Source organism: Peromyscus leucopus, chromosome 14 (genome assembly GCF_004664715.2).
Source record: "Peromyscus leucopus breed LL Stock chromosome 14, UCI_PerLeu_2.1, whole genome shotgun sequence".
Lineage (NCBI taxonomy): Eukaryota > Metazoa > Chordata > Mammalia > Rodentia > Cricetidae > Peromyscus > Peromyscus leucopus.
This window is the reverse complement of record NC_051075.1, coordinates 54,727,071-54,749,995: the sequence shown is the minus strand read 5'-3', so window position 1 is coordinate 54,749,995 and position 22,925 is coordinate 54,727,071. Positions and strand designations below refer to the sequence as shown.

Below are 22,925 nucleotides of genomic sequence, written 5' to 3'. Positions count from 1 at the left end.
GGCACATGCCTTTAATCCCAGCACTCTGGCAGGCAGAGGCAGGCAGATTTCTGTGAGTTTGAGGCCAGCCTGGTCTATATAATAGCAAGTTCCAGGTCAGCCAAGGTTGAAAAAAAAATCCTGGGATTCTGGAACATTCTGGGACCCAGTCCATTTATTACCAAATTTGGTAGTGTACAAATTTTGTCCTGGGGTCCCTCCTCCCCCATCTCTCTCTATGGTTTTTCCTCGTGAATACTCTTAGGTGCTCATGTCCTGGGTTCCCAGGATCGAGTACATTATTGCACATCGTGGTGATGTTCACTGAAGGGCTACTCCCCTCACTTAGTCCCTTGCCTCTTGTGTGGGAGGGCCTGTCAGGGACACAGCTGGCAGAATGGTGATTGGCTTGTGCCGGGAGCAAATGACCGGCATTTGATCACTTACAGAGATGTCAAGCTCTTCCATCCTGGATTTGGTGTTCCTCTTGATGGACAGGATAAGATGCACTGCCCCCTCCATGCTCATCGGGTTCAGGAAAAGCTGTGGGGGAAGGGAACAGCAGGAGGAGCCTGAGATGGGGCAGGAGAGGCTGTGTTAGAGGACAGCTTCACTTTCCCCAAATCACAACCTCTCTGCTGCTCCTAGACCTCTCCACCTCTTCCTGTCCGTTTGTCCCACCATACATCCTTCCATCTTTCCACCCGCTACTCAGCACACATGTGTCTGTTCATTTACTCTGCCCACCCGTAACCCATAAGCTCATCGCTTTGTCCATCTATTACCCACCCATGCATCTACTCATCAATTCACCTTACCTTCCATCCATCTATGCATACATGCACTAATTAATCCATTTCACTATGCTTCCATTTGTCTACCCATCCACTCACCAGTCTCTCTTATCATCCATCCACCCATGCATTTATCCTTCCATCATCCACTCATCTATCCATCTATTCATCCATCTACTCATCCATCCATCCATCCACTCATCTATCTATCTACTCATCCATTCATCCATCATCATCCACTCATCCACCCATCCTTCCATCCTCCATTCATCCATCCGTCCATCTTACCTTACTACCCATCCATCCACTCATCTATCCATCTACTCATCCATCCATCCTTCCATCATCCACTCATCCTCCCACTCATCCATTCATCCACTCATCCATCCATCCATCTTACCTTACTACTGATCCATCCACCAACCTACACGTCAATCCATCTCACCCTCCACCCACCCAACACATCCATCCTCCAACAAATATATATATGTATATATATGTATATATGTGTATATATATATATATATATATATATATATATATATATTTTGGTTTTTCGAGACAGGGTTTCTCTGTGTAGCTTTGCGCCTTTCCTGGAACTCACTTGGTAGCCCAGGCTGGCCTCGAACTCACAGAGATCCGCCTGCCTCTGCCTCCTGAGTGCTGGGATTAAAGGCGTGCGCCACCACCGCCCGGCTCCCTCCAACAAATATTTATCGAGGCCTGCTGTGTATTAGCCAGTGGGCTAAGCCCAGATAGACATGACAAGGGCTCTGTCTTCAGATGACATTACTCTAGTTGGAGAAGACAGGTAGAAAAGTAAATGGCATCAGATATGTGAGGACAGCAGTGACAGAGGGATGCATACATACTGAGGAGCAAAGAAAGGTGGGTCCATCATGGGTAGAGGACCCTTGAGTAAAGCCTTGCTGGGATGGGGGGAATTAATCATATCTGAAGGGGGATCAGGAGCAGAGTTGGGGAAAGATTCACAGAAGAAGAAAAGAGCAGGCAAGGGTGAAGGTGCGCTGGAGAAAACAGCATGGGGGGGGCGCGTTGGACAATAACACATGCTCCGTAATTGGGAACAGAGAGGAGGAGGCAACAGAGCCAGGAAAGGTCACGGCATGGTGGGCCTTGTGGGCTTAGGTTAGTATTGCAAGGGGGCCGAGAGCCACGGAAGCATGGATGGAGATTAGGAAGAGCGAGTGTGGAGGCAGCTGCCCTTGGCTTTGACTCCCTGGCCTCTTTGTACCCATGGAGGAGCTGTTCCAAGGGTCCCAACCTAATAATGCAGCCAAAGCATTCAAAAAGGTGCCCGGTGCATGGCAAGCAGTGCATGGGTGGTGGCTGTTGCTATGGGAGGCCACTTCAGGTGGTTGTATTAGGAGGGAAGCCATGGGTTTTATAGGGCGTTTACTGTGTGCCAGTTTCCCAGACTCTGATGTTCTCTGGTGAGAAAAATCCAGTGATTGTGCAGCTCGGCACCTGGACTTTGTGGGACTCATTTCCCAGGGAGATTTCTTAGTTTCCCAAGACGGGGGACCGAAGGGGTATGAGTGTGGAGGACAGTAGATACTTCCTTTGGGAATTTCCTTTTCTACTATTTTCTTTTATTTAAGACATTTAAAAAAATTATTTCCGTGTGTGTGTGTGTGTGTGCGTGTGTTTTCACAGAGGCTGGGAGCTTCAGAGCCCCTGGAGCTGGAGTTACAGGTGGTTGTGAGCCACCCAACATGGGTGCTGGGAATTGAGCCCAGGCCTTCTGAAAGAGCAGTGTGTGCTCTTAACCGCTGAGCCATCTCTCCAGCTCCACTTTAAACATCTTTTAAAGTTTAAAAATCCATTTGTTACCTATGACCACTGTGGAAGATTAAAAGTTAAAAACATGTTTGGAATCACCTAATTCCAATAGACAGAGGCAACCATTGTCCATCTGTATGAGTTGGCCTCTCTAAGTCTTAAAAAAAAAAAAGGATATGTTTTAAAACTGTGTGTATTTATTAGTGTGTGTGTACGTGTTTGTGTGTGTGTGTGTGTGTGTGTATGTATGTGCATACATGTGTGCCATGACGCGCATGTGAAGGTCAGAGGACAGTTCTCGGGAGTCGTTTTTTTTCCCCTTCTAACATGTGGTTCTGGGGATTGAACTCAGGTCATTAGGCCCGGCAGGTAGTGCCTTTACCCACTGAGCCATCCTGCCAGCCTTACTTCTTAGTCGATGGGACCTTTCAAAAGGTTCAGGTTCTTACAGCAATCCTTGGCTGCACCGGACGTTAAGGCTGAGTTACTCACAGCCTGGACCGCCTCTCTGAGCTGAGTGGTTCCATTCCACCCCAGCTGGGAAGTCTAGTTTTCCTTCTGGATGTCCAGTCTGGTTCTATTGACCATTATCATACTTCCCCTTCCAGAATCTGGCTTCTTCTTGTCACCTTCATGGCACCTCAGACAGCAGGTTTATTCTCCGTTTTCTCAAGTCCACTCCTCCTCCATCAACAAGGATCCCAACGCCCTCCATGCCTCCACCATCCTCTTGGGGGTGGGGTGGTTAGAATGGCCTTGAGAGCCAGATCCAAGCGGCCACCCTCTTCATAGTGATGTGGTCTGAATGAGTCACTTAGCCTCTGTTTTCCCGTCTGGACGGTGGACCTGGCAGAGATACCCAGCCATACTGGGCAACGGACTAATGAATTATTGCATCATCAGATTCAGGGTGTGGCTTGAGAGAGCCCAGAGAGAAGACCTCGGAACAGAAGTTCTCGTGCATCTGTTTTTTCCAGCTCTCCAACGGCCTGTGTCATAATTAGTCTCCCCAAGTAAGCTAATTTACAACGAAATATTAATCCGTCCATCCATTCACTTACTACAGATTCGCCGGGTGTCCAGCACCATGCTGGGTATGAAGGGTATGACCATGGCCAAACTGAACATCCTTGTCTGGAGGAAGAGTTCCCATTCAAGTGAGGGTATAGTCAGGAATCATAGTATAGAGTTCTGCACGGAGGGAGAGCAGAGTGCTGGCTGCGGTCCCCTAACTCAGGAGGTCGCAGGCTGTCGTGGATGCTTGTGTGCCATGCTCTGCAGCTGAGCAGGCATGGGTGTGGCTGGTGCTAAGAAGGAGAGGAGGAAACAGGAGGCCAGGGGAGCCATGAAGAGCAGGGGTGAGCTGAGGCTGCAGAGGCTCATGGGGATCAGAGGAGTGCCAGAAACCACTGGGATCTGGGATTAGTATCTCCAAAGCATAAAATGGCCTTAGTGGGAAGAAAATCCCAAGAGAGACCCAGATGGCACGAGGGGGGACCTGTGTAGAAGCACACGTGTCACCCGAGAGCTGGGGCGGCCCTGGGTGTATAGCAAGGGCACCGTGTGCACATGGAAGTACGGTGTGTGTGTGTGTGTGTGTGTGTGTGTGTGTGTGTGTGTGTGTGTGTGTGTGTGTGTGATGATTCTCCCTAGCATTATCCAGTCCACTTCTACTACCCTGCTTCCCTACAACACAGACAGATGGATCACACACATACAAATATATGTACACACACACACACTCACGGACACACAGGCAGAGAGAGGCGCGTGGCATACAGACACAGACATGCACACCCAGGCGCCAGCTCAGCGAGTCTACCTTCATCACTTGGAGGCTTTCATTGACCTCCAGGCCCTTGCTGATTCTGGAGGCTCCCTCATTGGTGATGCCGTTTCCGCTGACGTCGATGTAGATCAGACAGCTGTTGAGTCTGAGGACGTCGGACAGGGCCTGAGCGCCTTCGTTCCCGAAGCCGTTCATGGAGACGTCCAGTTTCTTCAGGGTCACGTTAGACTCCAGGGGAGGGGAAGAGCACCGGCATCATGGTGGAGTGAGACTCCCCAGGGAAAATGCCTTGACTGCCAGCCCAGCTCCAGGCCTCACCCCCACCCTCATCCTAACCGATCTAAACCTTTATCCTTACCCCTAACATACTCTGCCCTTACCGTCACCCCCCACAACTCTCAATCCATCCCGTCCCAGCCTAACCCTCTCTCTCACCTTCCCTCCCCCCTCCTCCCCCAGAGCTCAGTGGTTTTCTCTCGAGACGGATGTACACAATCGTTCCCGTTCCCTCCAGACGGGGCTCAATCTCAGGTCCTCTCGAGATCGTCTCTCTGCCCCTTAACTGAACTATCCTCTGAAGGCATCCCTAGAGACGGTTACTCAGGCCTCAGTAGGGAGGATTTATAAACTAGAAGGGCACATCCAGGGATCGTGGGAGGAACCCCAACAACTCAGAAGACACTTGGTGAGAGCTCCGCACACCCGGATGCGTGGTGACCTCAAGGAAGCGGCTGAACTCACCTCTTAGAGCGTGACTTACCCGGAGACCGTTACAGAGGGCCAAAGCTGCCCGAGTGTGGAAGTGATTCCAGCTCAGGTTCAGCGACTGGAGCCCTACATTGAGGGCTGGGAGGAAGAACAGAGACACAGCTCAGCATCTCCCACATCGCCAAGACCCCGCCTCAGACCCACAGCACTGGAGGTGGGTAGGCAAGCTAGAACACCCAGCTGACAGCTTAACATTTTAAAAGTGCATTGGTGTTTTGCCATGGGTGTCGGGTCCCCTGGAAGTGAAATGACAGACAGTTGTGAGATGCCATATGGATGCTGGGAATTGAATCCGGGTCTTCTGGAAGAGCAGTCAGTACTCTTAACCATCTCTTAACCAGAGATGGCTCTTAACCAGCCATCTCTCCACCCACCCACCCTTTTTTTTTTTTTTTTTTTTTTTTTTTTTAAATTTTAAAGACAGAGTCTTACTATATAAAGCTGGCTGGCCTGGAGCTCACAGAAATCCATCCACGCCTCCCAAGTGCTGGGATTAAAGTTTGTATGCCACCATGCCTGGCCAGTGATAATTTTCAGTAAGTTACTTAGACACAAGATTGAAAGATGACCTTTAATTCTGGGGAAAAAGATGACTTAAAACAGTCCCACTTTTCTAAAAGAGGGCAAGTGGCGTGATCTAGCCAGTCAGCAGGTGACCACAGATGTTTTCTCTTGAAGAGGTGTGCACTCTGAGACGCCACCGAAGAAGACAGCGCAGACTGTGGAAGGACTCCATCATAGATGTTTACCCTGCTGTCACGAATACAGTGACATATATCTTGAGTGTTCATCTGGGACCCTGAAGGGTGTGACTCAATTGACAGAGTGCTTGCCTAGCAGACGTGAGGCTTTGGGGTGGATCTCCAGAGCCACGTTAATTGGACATGGTGGTGTATGCCTGTAATCTAAGCACTTAGAGGATAGAGTCGGGAAAACCAGAAGTTCAAGGTCATCCTCAGATATAAAACAACTTCTAGGCCGGCTATATAAGACTCTCTCTGAGAGAGAGAGAGAGAGAGAGAGAGAGAGAGAGAGACTGAGACTTGAGGATATGATTATCCAAAGATGGAAGTTATAGTTAGGGGTCAAGATTTGCACAGAAAGCACACTTTTAAAATTTATTCATGGGGGGCTGGAGAGATGGCAGAGCGGTTAGGAGTCCTAGCTGTTCTTCCAGGGGACTCGGGTTCAATTCCCAGCACCCCCACGGCAGCTCACAACTTTTGGTAACTCCACTTCCAGGGGATCTGACACCTTCACACCAACATCTATGCAGGCGAAACACCAATGCACATAAAAAATAAATGAAATTTATTTGTGCTTTAGACAAGGTCTCGGCCTATAGCCATCACATGGCCTAGAACTGGCTATGTATTTGTGGTGGTCTGCTTGCCTCTGCGTCATGCCCAGCTCACGCGTGCACGGTTGTGAGCCACCACGTGGGTGTAGACAGTTGAGCCCGAGCCCTCCTCTGCAAGGGCAAGTGTTCTTAGCCTCCAAGCCTGTTCTCCACCCCGGACCCACATCTTTCTAGTCTCAGTTTCCCAAGCAGGTAGTACTGACTACAGGCCCATGCCACCATGCCTAGAGATCGACAGGGTCTGTCACCTCCAAGCTGGCTGGGTAGATCAAGCCTTAACCAACCTCTTGAGGCTCCCCTGGACTCAGCCCCTAGGGCACCCGGCCTACATTGCCTGGTGGTGCAAATCCTTGTGTTGACACAAATGCTGTGTGTGCTCCCTTGTTGCCTGCTTGTCTTTAAAGTTGCTCTTGGGTGCCAGGCGTGGTAGTGCATGCCTTTGATCCCTGAATTTGAGGGGTGGAGGCAGGAAGAGCAGGAGTTCGAGGCCAGCCTCAGCTATGTGAAATCTTGTCTCAAACAAACATATAAGCAAACACAATACTCCAAGTTAAAACAGTAGAGCTGTGTGTGGAGGCAGGCAGTCCTCTGTGAGTTCAAGACAAGCCTGATCTACATAGCAAGTTTCGGGACAGCCAGGGCTCCATAGAGAGACCCTGTCTCAAAAATCACAATAAGAAAATTTCCCAAAAGATCTTGTTATCTTTTATCATGTATATGTTTTAAATACGTTTCGATAAAATATGTGAATAGTTTAAGGTGCAGTTTATGTTATGTGACATGTAGTAATCCTGATCTCCCCAACACCAGCCAATTGCTGTTTTAAAAAGAGATTTATTTAGTTTATTTTTTATGAATGTAATTAAAAAATTTTTTATTAGACTTACTCATTGTTGTTTATGTATGAATGTTTTGCCTGCATGGATGTATGTGTACCACATGCATGCTTGGTACCCGTGGAGGTCAGAAGAGAGCATTGAGTTCCACAGAAGCGGAGTTATAGATAACTGTTAATCACCACGTGGGTGCTGCGAGTCCGACTAGGGGCCTCCAGGAACAGCAAGTGCTCTTAACTGCTGAGCTGTCTCTCTAGCCCTGAGCTTTATTTTATGTTTATCCGTGTGTGTGTGTGTGTGTGTGTGTGTGTGTGTGTGTGTGTGTGTGTGTATCAGGGTGAGTGTATGCTGTGTGTGTGTGGCTGCCCAAGGAGGCCAGAAGAAAGTGTTGGTCTTCAGGAGTTGGAGTTACATGTGTTTGTGAGCCGCCTGATTTGGGTGCTGGGAACAGAACTCTGGTCCTCTGCAAGAGTAGCAAGCAGCCTTAACCTTTGAGCCATCTCTCCAGCCCTCACGCAAGCTGCTTTTCTACAAGATCTCATCACTGGCAAGTTTCGCTTCTCACATCCAGATGTTGGCTTTGCTCTATTATTTTGAGCCTGATTTACACCACTTTTATAATGGGGACACTCAGGACACATACCTATGATCCAAACACTTGGGAGGTGGAAGCAGAAGGACCTCAAATTCAAGGCCAGTCTGGGATTCAATAACAATGAGACACTGTTTCAAAAACAAGACAAAACAAAACAAAACAAAACCCACCAATAAACTGAAGAACAAAAACACAGCATCAGCAGCAGAAACAAAACACAAATCAAAAGAGGGACCACCAAAACAAACCCCACAAAGGAAACATTGAAGGCTGAGTTAGTAAGAAAGGGAAAGGGATTGGAGAGCTGGCTCAGCCGTTAAGAGTACTGGGTGCTCTGCCCTCAGAGGACCTGGGTTCAATTCCTGGCACCAGTGTGGTGGTTCACAACTGTCTGTAACTCCAGTTCCAGGGAATCCAGTGCCAGTGCCCCATCTGGTCTCCACAGGCATCAGACACGCTCGTGATTCACGTACGTGCATGCAGGCAAAAGGCCCATACACATAAAGGGAGAGCTGGAAGTGGTCTTCTCCCCAGCCCCTCCGCCCAGGTCCTCTCCCAGGTCCTCTCCCCTTCCCTCCAGGGGGACATACCTAGCATCTGTCCCAGGTACTCCCCTCCTACGTCAGAGAATTGGTTGTGGCTGAGGTTCAGTGACCGAATTCGGTAATTGGACTAAAGGAACAAATTGTAGAGAGGTTAATTTTCTTCCACTTAGTTATCTTGAGACAGGAGATCACTATGTAGTTAGTACAGGCTGGTCTTGAACTCTCCATCCTTCTCCCTCAGCCTCCTGAGTTCATGGGCCGTCATGCCCAAACAAGAGGTTATTTTTGTCTTTTGATCACATGACTTTCACTTAACCTTGAGGCAGAAGGAAAGAGGACTCCTGGGCACCTGAAATTGAGTGGGCTAGGGTTCTTAAGCAAATGATTTCCTACACATTTTTTTTTTCTTTTGGCTTAACCGTTAATGGTTTCTTGAAGAATTACTGTTACCCAGAAAGCTCTACGACTTGCTGAAGTTTTTGCAGGGGACAAACACATATTAGTTTCCCAAACCAAGCAAGTGCCTTTGCCCAGAGTGTTTCTCAGGTCACCCAGAATTCCCAAGGGACATTCTCACGTGCTCCTTACCGACAGGGCTTGGCATAAAAGTGCAGCGGATTCCTCCTTGAAGTTGTTTCCTGAAGTGAGGATGCTTCATTAGCAGCACACTCCGGACTGTCCATGCTCCCTCGCCCTCCCGTATCGGCTGGGTCCTTTCCCTTGGGTGGAACCGTCACCCCTCCCCCTGCCCACACATACACAAGATGAAGCGCTTAAAGCCAATAGGTAGACACAAGGAATGGAGGAGACTGCTGGCCGTCTCCTTCCTCCTCTCTGGCATCAAATCTGAACATCCTTAGTGTAGTAAGAATGCCTAACATTCGGACTGGAGAGATGGCTCAGCGGTTAAGAGCACTGACTGTTCTCCCAGAGGACCCAGGTTCAGTTCCCAGTATGGCAGCTCACAGCCATCTGTAGCTCTAGTTCCAGGGCATCCACTGCCCTCTCCTGGCCTCCATGGGCACCAGGCACACATGTGGTGCACAGACACACATGCAGGCAAAACACTCCACACCCAAAAGTTTAAAAAAAATAACAAGTTTTAACAGTCATAGCAGCCCCATCTAGCAGCTGACATTTCCATAGAAGAGGAAATAAACGACGGGACAAATGTCTGAAAAGACGATCTCAACGTCAGTGTGAACTGCTGCTGGTGATTAGTGCATTTGAACATGCCAGCTTGGTGCGCTGAGCACTTTGGACCGTAATCCACTGCCTTCAGAATCACCGGCTAAGATGAAGTCTGCGGCTGTTCTTGGCTCGTGCATGAGAAGGACGACGAGTTAACTGAACAAAGGTGTTGAAGCTGGGATTCTGATCCCTGCACTGTGACCTCAACCACCTACGCTTTTAACCGTTTGGTTCACAGATACCTCGGTTAATACCCTGCTGGAGTAGGATAGGGAGGTAGATGGTCCGTTGGTGGAATTGTAACCGGCTCTAGGCTTTTTAAGGGGAAACGCAGAAGTTACATTTGGATTTTACAAAGGTGGCTACATCCACTCATTACACCCTAGGGCGTCCATCTGGATATACTGGAACATGTGCCCAAAAGATGAGCATGCAAGAAAGTCCTTGGAAACATTAATGGAGAGGGTGGGACACTGGACAGGACCCATCACTGTCCCTTCGGTCCACTGGTGTTTATAAAATATGCTGTCTCCCTGCAACATGGAGTACTGTTCAGAGAATGAGATAAGTCTAGTCATTCTATCAAAGAGGAAAAAGCACTCGGAGGGAAACAAGTGAAACTGAAGAGGAGTACCCGAGGTATGAGAGAGTTTCTACTAACGATAAGCATTCTAGTTCCTTTTCTGGATTCTAAGATGTGGATGTTTTAAGACACTTCTTCGTATCTCAAAGGATTTTTTTTTCATTGACAAATTCAGGTGTGGAATTCTTTTTTAAATTTTATTTTGTTATTTTGTATGTGTATGTGATTGTGTGTGTGTGTGTGTGTGTGTGTGTGTGTGTGTGTGTGTGTGTGTGTGTAGGCCAGAGGTTGATATCAGGTGTCTTCCTCAGGTGCTCTCCACCTAGTTTTTTGAGACAGAGTCTCGCTCTGAGCCTGGAGCTCACTGATTTGACTAAACTGACCAGCAAGCTTCCGGGATCCTCCTGCCTCTGCCTCCCAGCTGGAGGGACGCACCATCGGGCCAGCCCTCCACACGGGTTCTGGAGGTGCAAACACAGGTGCTTCCTCCACTTAGCCATCTCCCCAGCTCCTGGTGTCTGTTTCCTTTCCTTGAGCTCCTTTCCGACTGACTACGCTTTCTGGATCTGAGACTTCAGGAAACACACACACACACAGCCAAAAAAACCAGCGATTTTGTTGAAATATTCCTGTTTATTCATTCTCTTCTTCTGGAATGCCTACCAGCCATGCTGGATCTGTCCAGTCTTTCATATTCTTTTACCTACATATTTATTTCCTGTAATGCAAAGATAAAATATCCTTTTCACTACTTCTAGTCACCTATATCTAATATGCTATTGAATTTATTCACCAATGTCTTTTTTAAAAAAAATCTCTGTGTGTGTGTGTGTGTTGTGTGTGTTGTGTGTGTGTGTGTGTGTGTGTGTGTGTGTGTGTGTGTTTATGGATGCCTTCCTCTATTACCCTGCACTTATTTTCTGAGTTAGCATCTCGCACAGATCCTCAGGTCTGCTCATCTCTTGCCCTCCCCTGATCTGGAGTGACAGACGTACACCACTAGCTTTCACACGGGTCCTGGGGATTTGAACTCAGGTCCTCGTGCTTTCTCAGCAGGCATTTCATCCACTGAGCCATCTCCTGATCTTGAGATTTTTCTTCCATAAGTGTTTTATCACAGAAACAGAAAAGTAGTGAACACATTGTCTGTGTCTGAGAGTTCTATTTTCTGAAACTGCAAGTGTCCACTTTTTAGGTTTTTTTTTTTTCCCCTGTCAATTTCACAGTTTTGGACCACCTGCACCAAAACGTATCTGTGGGAATCCCAAGCCACCAGGGCAAAGAGTTGTCCTCCAGAGAGGTCCTACTGTTTGGCATAGGACCACTCTCTATATTCATTTCCTGACTTAGAAGTTCCAGAGCCCCGCAGACAGCATGCATCTGCAAACCCAAGTGAGGGTGTGTCTGGGTACTAGAGTCTCCAAGTGACCCTGTTCCCCCAATCATGGATGGCGCATCACTCATTTCAAGGTAGACAGGCAGTAATCAAGTGGTTAATAGACATCAAGACAGCTGGAGAAAGAGGACAGAGAGTAATGGTGATAGATAGGACATTGCCTGTCATGCTTGGAGTCAGAGAAGTCCCTTTCAAAGATGACATGGGAGTGAAGGTGTGAAGTGAGAGAGTGAGGCATACGAGCCAGGCAGACCCCAGAAGGTGGAGATGTCCAAGACAAGAATACTGCAAAGAGAGCTTGTTGGGGAAAGCAGGACGTTGGTGTGGCCCTGGAGGGGCAAGGCTGCCTGGTCCAGCAAGGGAAAGATGCAGCGTGCTGTTCTGAGATCCTCTGCTCTCCTGAGATCCTCTGCTCTCCTCTCCCTGTGTTCCCAGCATCGTCCCCTCCTCTCCCCAACCCTCCCATCCCGTGGGCTCACCTGAAAGTTTCAGTTTCCAGAGAGAGGAGTTGTTTTCCTGGAGGAAATCTGAGATGATCCTGGCTCCGTCTATACCAAGGTCGTTGTCGGACACGTTCTGAGAGGTAAGAGCACACACACACAGAGGAAAGAATAGCACAAAAAAGGCCCTCAAAAACAAGGGGGTGGGGACTGGTCAGGGGATGAGTGAGGGGGTGAGATGGGGTAAAAGGCTTAGGATTGAGGTAATGAGAAAGACAGAGAGATGGAAGGCAAGGAAGCGTGTTCCCAATCTGACTTCTTTTATGTCTCTCATGGAATCTCATTTTTCTCCAATATTGTCTTTAATGACACCTGACTCCCTCAGTTTAGTCCTGGTATTTCAGATAAGGCTATCAGTTGTTTGTTTTGAAGCTTGGGGCAGTATTCATTTGGAGGATTTGAAAATGAGCCGCCTCACCAGGTCCCCGCTTTCCGAAGAAGAAAGCATGGGTAAACCATTCCATTTGGGGACTTGTAAGGAGCAGCCAGAAACGGCTCTTCAGGTTTTCCCACAGCCACAGGGTACAGTGCCTGAGCCAGCCCTTGATACCTGGCCCTCCTCTGAGAAGTTGTGTCTAGAGAGGAGGATTGCACCGGCTGGTTAGAGATAGCCCAAAGCTGACCTGGGCCTGGGCTGGGGGGCCCTGGCTTGGCTTGAGTGGTTCTGAGTCCCCAGGTGTGCCAGGAGGGGCTGGTGGGGGAGGGCGCCCGCCCTACCAGCTCCTCCCGCCCTACCAGCTCCTGCAGGTAATAGTTCTCCTGCAGCATCTCCATCAGACTCAGGATGCCCTCGTCCATGATGGAGTTGTCTTCCAGCTCCAGTTTGAGGATCGTCGTGTTGGACTTCGACCGTCACCGTGGGAGAGGAAGAAAGACAAGGAATTGGTGAGTGATTAAGGTGGTTCTCTGTCCGCTCTGATCCAGAGCTTGGTTTCTCTCTAGAACACCCCAGGCACCGTGCGAGGGTGCTGTGTTGGAGGCCTGGCCCCCAGTGTGGCCGTGTGGAAGAGTTCCTGAGACCGTGGCGCTGCTGGTAATGTGCTTGCCAGGGGAGCATGAGGATCTGAGTTCAGATCCTCAGCACCGGCGTTATGTAATGGTGCGTGCTTGTAATGGTGCATGCCTATAATGGTGCATGCCTGTAATGGTGCATGCCTGTAATGGTGCATGCCTATAATGGTGCATGCCTGTAATGGTGCATGCCTGTAATGGTGCATGCCTGTGATCCTAGCGCTGGGAAGGAGACTGGAGGACCCTGAGGCTTGCTGGCCAGCCAGTCAAGCTGAATCAATGAGTGCCATGTTCGGTGAGGGATCCTGAATATGATGGAGAGCAATATGGGAAGTCACCTGACATCAACCCCCACCCTACCCCCACCCCCGTGAAGAATTCAAGGTCAAGTCCTTGTTTGGTCATGGCAAGCCAAAAGATAATATTATTCACGTGGAAAAATGTGATTTACTCTGCAATATGATTTCTAAAAACGATAATGTGAAAGGCAGGCATTGAATGGAACGGCTCAGTAGTGGCTCCATGCATGGCCAAGGTCAGCTTTGGAATGGAGATGCAGGTCTACATTTTGTACTTGCAGTAACTCTTGGGCCTGGTTCTAGCCCATACAGGCTGGCTGATGCCTCGTTTCCCAACTAGGAAAGGCCACAGTCCTCAAAGTACAGCCTCTTCCACGAGCTAACAGGGAAAGCAATGGCCAGTGACTGAGAAAGGACCAGGGTAAGTTGCTCTTTAGACACCAAAGAGAGCACCCTCTGAATGTCAAACCAGCCGCCCCCTTAAGCCTCTTCCACCAGGTCGGATGTGTTCCGTTGGCCAGCATGCTCACCACCAGAGTTATGGCGATGGCCTTGGTGCCCTTGGGGCCCAGCCCATGATGGTTGAGGTTCATGTAGGGCTCCTCCATGTTCCGGATGAAGTAGGAGGCGGGCACTACGCCTACTAGTTTGCAGGCCTCCAGGTACAGCTCCTTCTGTCCGATGGTGAAGAATTTCTCTGTGTCTGTAGAGAAAGTCAGAATGAAATGAGGGGTCTCCTCCAGCCTGCCTCAGCCCCAATCGCCCCAGGGGAGGTAACTCTTCCGCTTGGGCTTTCCTCTGCCTGGGATCTGCCCTTGTGGGGATGTGCTCTAGAACTCAGCTGCTCTAGAACTCAGCTTTTCCAGCCGCGGCTGATGATGTGTATGCAGGACAGTGTGACCAGATGTGGTGGGCACAAGGAAGTGGCCACAGTAAAGCGTTTCTGAAGGTGTGATGGCGGAAGATTGATTGACAGTCACACATGAGAGGAATTCAGTGTGTTTCTGGCTGCGCTCGCCCATGTGGCATCGTGTGTCTTCACCACAGGCTTCATTCTGAACAGAGCACGCACACTTAGCCCTTTACATGCTACGGCACTACACAACACCACAGCTTCCAAAACACCTGGGCTGCGACTCCAGATTCTTGTATATTATGAATGGCAGTTTTTTGGTGTTTTTGTTTTTGTTTTTTTAACTACAATACAATGTCCCCCTCTTGTAAAAACATGGTTTAGTCAGGCGGCGGTGGCGCACATCTTTAATCCCAGCACTGGGGTGGCAGAGGCAGGAGGATCTCTGAGTTTGGGGCCAGTCTGAACTATAGAGTGAGTCGCAAGATAGTCGGGGCACAGAGAAACCCTGTCTCAAAAACCAAAAACCCAAATCAATCAAACAAACAAACAAAAAACCAACCAAAACAAACAAACAACAAACAAACACCCCACATGGTTTAACTATGAAAAACAGAGACTTTTAGTACTTCCCTACTATCCGTTCCTCAGTATGTACATATCAAATCAGGATATCTTTGGGTTAGATTAGATTATAATGTGATTGTGTTACAGTACAATACAAAAATATTTGAAGTTTTTTTCTAAATTTTACTTTATGTGCTTTGGTGTGAGGGTGTCAGATCCCCTGGAACTGGAATTACAGACCTTTGTGAGCTGCCATGGGGCTGCTGGAAGAGCAGCCGGTGTTCTTAATTGCTGAGCCACCTCTCCTGCACCCAATTCTTTTTTTTTTTTTTTTTTTTTTTTTTTTTAAGATTTGTTTATTATGTATACAGTGTTCTGCCTACATGTGTCCCTGCAGGCCAGAAGAGGGCGCCAGATCTCATTACAGATGGTTGTGAGCCACCATGTGGTTGCTGGGAATTGAACTCAGGACCTCTGGAAGAGCAGCCAGTGCTGTTAACCACTGAGTCATCTCTCCAGCCCCCAAATTTTTTGTCTAATTTTGAGACAGGGTCTTTTTTATGTAGCTGCTCTGTCTGTCCTGGAACTCACTATATAGACCAGACTGGCCTTGAACTCCCAGAGATCCACCTGACTCCACCTCATAAGTACTGGGATTAAGGGTGTATGATGATACACCTGGCTACAATGTTTAACTTGTTGCAAAATATTTGATCACACTGTGAACCCTGAGTTTGAGTTTGCATTAGTTAAATAAAATCAACCTTGGGTCAGGAGGCCGAGTTGACAGAAAGTAATCTTAGGAGTCAATCGTAGGGTGTCTGGAAGACAATAGAGAGGCAAATAGTGTGTGTGGGAGGAGGACTTAGCATCTTTTTGTTTGTTTGTTTGTTTTTAAGGAGGGAAGGGGAAGGACACGCTCTCTCCTAGATGTCAGCAAAGAGAGAAGGTCAGCTAGTTGCTCCTCTGAGCTATCGGGTTTTCACTCCAGCCTCTGACTCCCGAGTCTTAATGATAAACAGAACGATAGACATTTAATTAAAAGCCATATATGGTAGCAGTGACAGAGCCGGTGTCTTCAGGAACGGAATTCCTGCCAGACTGTGCCCTGAGCAGCCAGGCTGCTGCCGGAGAAGCAGGCTTTAATTGGGGAGCCACAGTTACTGGCTAAAACAGCAGCAGATGAAAGCGTAGCCTCTGTGCCAACAGAAAAAACAACAATGACTCAAGTATCACAACCAAGTTATTAAATCAGTTTTGGCTTGGGATTAAAAATAATTTCTGTCAATGACTGAAATGGTTCTACACATACTTTTACGAGTGCGTTTGTGTTTGCGTTTGTGTGTGCTTGTGCGCAGTCTCGCCAGAAGTCAACCTCAGGGGACATTCCTCAGGCATTTGTACCTTGGTTTGGTTTTGGTTTCTGGTTTTCTGAGACAGGGTTTCTCCATGTAGTTTTGGTGCCTGTCCTGGATCTCGCTCATGTAGACTCCAAGCCCAGAGCCAGGAGTTTGGGAAGAGAGGGGACACTAGCTTCAGATAGCCCAGGGGATATATCCCTCTGGTTAAGAGGAGAGGCTAGCGGTTTTATGTCCCAGGCCTTTGTAGGAAACAGGAACAGTAGGCCTTTGGTCACCTTCCCAGGCTGGCCACATTCAAAGACTGGTCCTAAGCGGTATTTAAAGGCCCAGCCCCTCTGTCTGCCTTCATAGAGCATTGCAGGGTCAAGTAGTCGCCCATTGCTGTTGACTTTTGATGGTCGAAGGAATCTCTAACCCAATCTTAGTTTCACCAACACTGCTTTTTATTATTACTATCACTTAAGTTTATGTGTATAGGTGTTTGGCCTGCTTGTACGTCTATCTACCATGTGTGCTGGTGCCCACAGAGAGCAGAGGAGGATGCTGGATCCCCTTGTATTAGAGTTAAAGCTGGTGGTAAGCCACTACCGTGTGGGTGCTAGGAATTGAACTTGGGTCCTCTGGAAGAGCAACCAGTCCACTGAGCCATCTCTCCAGCCCCAGCTAGTCTTCTTCTTCTTCTTCTTCTTCTTCTTCTTCTTCTTCTTCTTCTTCTTCTTCTTCTTCTTCTTCTTCTTCTTCTTCTTCTTCTTCTTCTTCTTTCTTCTTCTTTCTCTTCTTCTTCTCTTCTTCTTCTTCTTCTTCTTCTTCTTCTTCTTCTTCTTCTTCTTCTTCTTCTTCTTCTTCTTCTTCTTCTTCTTCTTTGTCAGAGCTGAGGATCGAACCCAGGGCATAAATCTTTTTTTTTTTTTTTTTTTTTTTTTTTTTTTTTTTTTTTTTGGTTTTTCGAGACAGGATTTCTCTGTGTAGCTTTGTGCCTTTCCTGGAACTCACTCTGTAGCCCAGGCTGGCCTCGAACTCACAGAGATCCGCCTGGCTCAGCCTCCCGAGTGCTGGGATTAAAGGCATGTGCCACGGCCGCCCGTAGTCTTCTTAAAACATAAGTCACAGCCAGTGGTGCAGCTCGGCAGTAGAGTGAAGTCACGAGGTCACAGATATGCGAGTCCTTGGCTTGATTCCCCAACACCACAAAAAACTGTGAGCCATGAATAAAACTTTGCCAAAGATTTGGAGAAGCACCTGCTTAAACAAAAAAACAGTTGTTTTTTTTTTTTTTTTTGTGTGTGTGTGTTTGTTTGTTTGTTTTGAGCCAGGGTTTCTGTGTAGTTTTGGTGCCTGTCCTGGATCTCGCTCTGTAGACCAGGCTGGCCTCAAACTGACAGAGATCCGCCTGGCTCTGCCTCCCCAGTGCTGGGATTAAAGGCATGTGCCACCACTGCCCAGAAAGACAGTCTTATAAGCTGACATTGGGGTAAGGGCCACTTTGACCCCTTTTGATGTGGCCTGAGAATCACTGACTGCCACCCCTGTTCGAGAACACACAGGAGGGTGGGGATAACGATGCGCAGAAGTAATCTCAGCACTCGCAGGGGCTGGGATCAAGAGGTCCCGGTCATCCTTGGCAAGGCAGTGAATTCAAGGTCTGTCTGGACTACACGCAACCCTTTCTCACTAAAACAAAAGCAACAAGAGGAGAATGGTGACTGGGCTAGACTAAGTGTGCAAAGCTGAAGACTGCCCCCACCCAATGGGACCAGCGTCCTTCTCCCCTCGCTTCACAGATGCTCACAAACGAGCTTTTTTGGCCCTTTTCTCCTTAGGGGAAATAACAGGAAGGAAGGGATGCTGGCCGTGTGTTGTTTGCGAGAACAGAGTGTCCGCTTCGGCTCCATCCGATGGGGTAACAGGGATGCTTGATTTCTGTGACAAAACTTGGGGCTCTGAAGCAGGAGAAACGAGAGCTCTTAGGTGACCAGAAAGCCCCGGGGTTAGGGCAGCAGAGACACTCTAGGGTACCGCGTGGAATACTGAATGCCGAAGGCAGGTCAAGCGTGGCATCAGCTTAGGGAGCCCTGGCCAGCTCTTGCTGTCTTTGGGTGACTCTCACAACCTTGAAGCCTCCTTTCTAGAAAAGATGGAATAAAGTCCGCCTTCTGGGGTTATGGGAAAATCACGTAAAGAGTCATGGGGTGGAATGGGGTGGGGCTGGAGAGGTAGCTCAGAGGTTAAAAACACACATACTGCTCTTTCAGAAGACCTGAATTCAGCTGCCAAAACCTATGTCAAGAAGGCTGCAACGGTCTGTAACTTCAGCTCCAGGGGGTATCTGATGCCTCTGGCCTCTGTGAAAGCACCTGGACTCATGTACACACACACACACACACACACACAGTCATATGAGAGAGATTTAAAGATCAGACACTTCTGTGTGTTGGCTTAGATCTTAACAACAACCTGATGTGGGTCCTGCTCAGAAGGTCCTGTGTTGTCTGTCCTCAGCCAACCAGGAGGAGCAGTGCTCCAGAATCGCATAGCCTTCCTGGCCCTATCTTCCAGTAGGACAGAGAGGAACGTTCTGGTGGAATCACATCTCTCCAGTTCCCGAGGAAGCTGGCTGCGCCCCCCACCCACCCCTCCGCAGATGTGACCTCACCTTCAATTTCCAAGTCGGTTTCTGAATCCTCCCGGGTGGGTTTCTCTTTCTCAACGCTTGGGGGGGCCTCGGCTTCGCAGTAGAGAGTGTCATCGCTGCTCTGAGGCGCTAACGCGGCCTCATCTGGAAGAAAATCCCATCCGGTTCAGGGAATCAAACCTGCGGCCCATTGGGTGACACCTGCCGCTGACTGCCCTCCATCTCGGCCTCCCTCCCAGGTTCTGCCTGCAGCCTTTGTCCTGTCCCATAGCCTCACACAGCAGCCCTGTTGGGGAGACCCCCTTCTATAAGACCTCCCTATGGCTGAGGTGGTGGAGTCCCTGTGTCCCTGTGTCCCTTGTCGGTGGGCAGCTCCTGCCCCCGACCCTCATCTGCCTGCTTTTGGTGGGGCCCTTGCTCACGCTCCCCTCTTATCATCTGCATGGAAGGATTTGGGGGGTCTGCTGTTGAATCTGTTACTCCTTGTAGTGAACAGACGTGTTCCAAAGCCTGGGCTACTTCATGGTCACACACTGTGCCGCCGGGAGGTAGGTGATGGGCAGGACACGTGGGGACTGGGATCGGATGCAAAGCAAAACAGCCCCGGATCCACTCCAGGGAGCAAGGGGACAGTCAGATTTCTAGGCAGGTGGCCTAGCTCCCCTTCCCTCGAGTCTGGCACTGTTCCTGGGCCTATGAAGGAGAGGCTTGAGGGTGTCCCTGAGCTGAAGTTTGGTCTGTGACTGAGCATGCTTGTCTTCATCGGATGAGGCTCTGTTGAGAGCAGCAGTGTCGTCTCCTTCACTCTGGCCCCTGTCCTCGCCGGATGTGGTCAGTTAGTTCACTGGGCCAGGGAGTGGTGGGCTCCTGGGAGCCACACACAGGCTTCAGAGAGGACAAATCCAGCATCAGCAGGCCTCAGGGGTTCAGGAAGCCACACTTATGCTTCCCAAAGGCCTAGCAGACAGGGCCAGCTCTCTCTCTCTCTCTCTCTCTCTCTCTCTCTCTCTCTCTCTCTCTCTCACCTGTTGGTTTTATTTATTTTTATTTTTGATAATTTCATACACGTTTGCTCATCTACACTTTGAGTGGGTTGAGCGTTATGTGCCCCCACCAACCCCCGTTTTCACAGTTCAGATTCTAGGAGGGCGGGCTTCTTATTGATCCCAAGTAAGTGTGTGTCTTCATTTTTGCTCACAGAGCCAGGTCCCGATATTTATCCCCAAGCCTCCGTGACAAGTTTCCATGTGACATCTAATCTGAGTAGCAGTGGCTCAGTGGTCAGGAAGCATTCAGAAGCCGAGCGACCCAGGCTGCCGCCCTGGGCTCTGAGAAAAGGGGCAAATTTCTGACTCTCAGTCAAACAATAAAAGAAAGGAAGGAAAGGAGGAAGGAAGGAAGAGGAAGAGGAAGGAGGGAGGGAGAGATAAAGGAAGGGAAGGTAAGAAAAGGAAAGGAAGAAAGAAAGGAAAGAAAAGAAAGGAAGAAAGAAACAAAGAAAAAGAAATGTGTTGGGAGTGCAATGTGTATGCTTGCAGTGCCCGTGGAGGCCAGAAGAGGGGGTCAAACCCCCTGGAGTCGGCGTTTCAGGTTATTGTGAGTCCCTGGGAAGTGAACTCGAGTTCTCTGGAAAGCAAAAAGCTCGAAGCACTGATCCGTCACTCCAAACCCTCACAGTTTTAGAATTCCACTCAACCAGGGGGATGCTAGCAAATGAACAGCTATCAGCCAATTCATGTGGTGTAAACGTTTTCAGTATGGCTGGTTTCTAACTATCAACGTGATGTCAACCAGTCTACAAAATGAAAATTAAGATTGGTTAGCCCTCATAAGAGCCAAGTTCAGCACCATGACTCACTATATTTGAGTGGTTTCTAAACCCTGTGGCAAATGTCACACACCATCTCCATTGCAGAGACTCAGGCAGAGGGAGAAGGGCCTTTGGGGTGTACCCAATCACTGGACACTACTCCGGGAGGGGAGATAGATAAGGGCCTTTTCACCTTTGGCCTCAGACTCAAGAGGCTCATCATCATCATCGTCCATGCTGCCAGGACTCTCTGGGGGCTGACAGCTTCTTGTCCCCTGGTGGCTGCGTCCCTAGGGTGCACACCTGTCCATTCAGCTCTGTTTCAAACTATGTGCACTGCTGCCCTCTGGAGGGCGGATCCCAAGGGAACCTGGAGCTAATTTTTCATCCAAGCAAGCTTGGAGGAGAGCCGGCTTCGGTGGGAATTGGGCATGCATGGATTTGCCTCCAACTCTGTCTGGGGGAGGTAGCTAGGCCCGGATGGAGCTCATCCGGGACAAAGATAGAGCTCTATCCCCCTAGACCTTGGTCAAAAAGGATGCCCGCCCACTTGTGACTTTGTGACCTAAGAGCCACTTTCCTTTTAACCTCAACATTCCATGAGCTCATGCGGTCATTGTGATCCTTGAGGGTGGACCCGGCAACAACAGGTCTCCCGCCCTTTGGGTGGCTCTGGGGTGGGTCATTTTCCTCATATGTTCGCTGGGTCCAAGCCCAGACTTGGCTGTGAGTGCTTGGGTGCTGTGGAGGGACCTCTTAGTGACAGCCTATTTCCTTCCGAGTCAGAAGCAAACCCAAGGCTCCTAGTCAGGTGACCGTGAAGCGCCGCCACCATGTTTTTCTCTCCAGGTGGCTGCGCTTCAGGTACAAAGTATTTCAGTGATGGGTGAGGTCAGAGCTGTTCTACCCAGTTCTTCTTTTTGGCTTGCACCCTTGGGAGAGCACCCTCCACCTCGGAGCAGGAGGACGAAAGGGCAGCACGACAAGCCTATGTTCAATCACTACGGGTTGTTGCTGCCACAGCACCGTTCAGACCACACTGCTAGGCTGTGTGACTGGAGGCCAGCATTCCCACGCTCAGCCGGGATTCCCACGCTCAGCGGTGTTCACATGTGGAGCTGAAGTTCACTTGCAGCGGGGTGTCGGGAGAACCCGAGGGCTGGTCTGCTGCTCCTCGACTAAGGCTTCAGAGCATCACACAGTCAGGTCAGTGGCTGGAAGACTTGAGGGGGAGGGCGGGTGAAAGTCCCCTTTGTGTCTTTTACAAGATGAAGAGCTAGAAATCTGACCTGAGAAACTATAGCTACAGATGTGTATGTGTAGGCAAGAGGACGCCTCTTATCGGTTCTCTTCGTCTTCCCTCTTTTTCGCGAGGGCAAACTTGTTTCTGTGTTGTAGACTGTGTTGTACTCCAGGATGGCTGCTCCGTGAGACGGGACGGTTCTCCCATCTCCTCAACTCACCGCAGGAGTGCTGGAGTTACAGATGCACACACCACATCTGCATTTTTACATAGGTTCTGGGACTGAACTCAGGTCACCAGGCTTTTGAGTCCTTCTTTGTGCATGAGGCGGGAGCGTTATGTGTGCATGTTGCATTGTCTCGGCACAGCCATTGAAAGGGCTCTTCTCTCCTCATTGAAGCCTTTCCATCATTTTCATTCATGGTTGGAGATTGTGTCCTTTCTGTTTTGTGTCACAACCAACCAGGTGGTAGCACTTGCCTGTAATCCCAGTACCCAGGAGGCAGAGCTGGGAAGATCACAAGTTCAAGGCCAGCTTGGACTATAGAGTTTCAAACCGAACCAAACCTCGGAATGCTGCATTGTGCCATCCAATTAAACCACTGTGCGCTAAAGTGACTAGTTTGTGAGACAGTCCCCTACAGTGCTCAGGGGTGGGCCTGAGGGCACCTGGGAGATGAACTGATGCTGCAGGTAATTCAAACAGCAGGGTGCCATGATTTTGGAATAAATCAAAGAGAATCATCATCTGGGGCAAGGTTTGGATGCCAAATACAGATACGAAGAGAATGAGAATTGGACCCTGAAGATGACTCAGGGGTTAAAAGCTCTTGCCACCCAGCCTGATGGAGCAAAGTTAGATCCCTGGGACCCACATGGTAGAAGGAGAGAATGGAATCCTGAAAGCTGTCCTTTGATTTCCATGTGTGTGCTGTGGCACTATCCTTAACACACACACACACACACACACACACACACACACACACACACACACATGTTTTAAAAAGAAG

The 22,925-nt window shown here is 49.2% G+C and overlaps 2 protein-coding genes across 3 annotated transcripts in view; one reads left to right on the top strand and one right to left on the bottom strand.

Annotated features, from left to right (window-relative positions):
* Positions 1-21,236, bottom strand: part of Lrrc74a (leucine rich repeat containing 74A) — a 30,832-nt gene extending 9,596 nt beyond the window's left edge. For both annotated transcript variants that reach the window (XM_037210740.1, XM_037210741.1), the window contains exons 1-10: positions 20,866-21,236; positions 18,884-19,006; positions 13,980-14,152; positions 12,875-12,982; positions 12,119-12,215; positions 9,058-9,107; positions 8,515-8,596; positions 5,126-5,211; positions 4,399-4,593; positions 427-522 (exon numbers count right to left, since the gene is read on the bottom strand). In XM_037210740.1, the coding sequence (XP_037066635.1) occupies positions 427-522; positions 4,399-4,593; positions 5,126-5,211; positions 8,515-8,596; positions 9,058-9,107; positions 12,119-12,215; positions 12,875-12,982; positions 13,980-14,152; positions 18,884-19,006; positions 20,866-20,908 (1,053 nt within the window). In that variant the 5' untranslated portion in view covers positions 20,909-21,236. The remainder of the gene's footprint in view (positions 1-426; positions 523-4,398; positions 4,594-5,125; positions 5,212-8,514; positions 8,597-9,057; positions 9,108-12,118; positions 12,216-12,874; positions 12,983-13,979; positions 14,153-18,883; positions 19,007-20,865) is intronic.
* A 119-nt stretch (positions 21,237-21,355) lies between these two features.
* The window catches only part of Angel1 (angel homolog 1), a 40,067-nt gene continuing 38,497 nt past the window's right edge, over positions 21,356-22,925 (top strand). The window contains exon 1 of the mRNA XM_037210738.1: positions 21,356-21,878. The gene's annotated coding sequence lies outside the window, so the exon portion shown is untranslated. The remainder of the gene's footprint in view (positions 21,879-22,925) is intronic.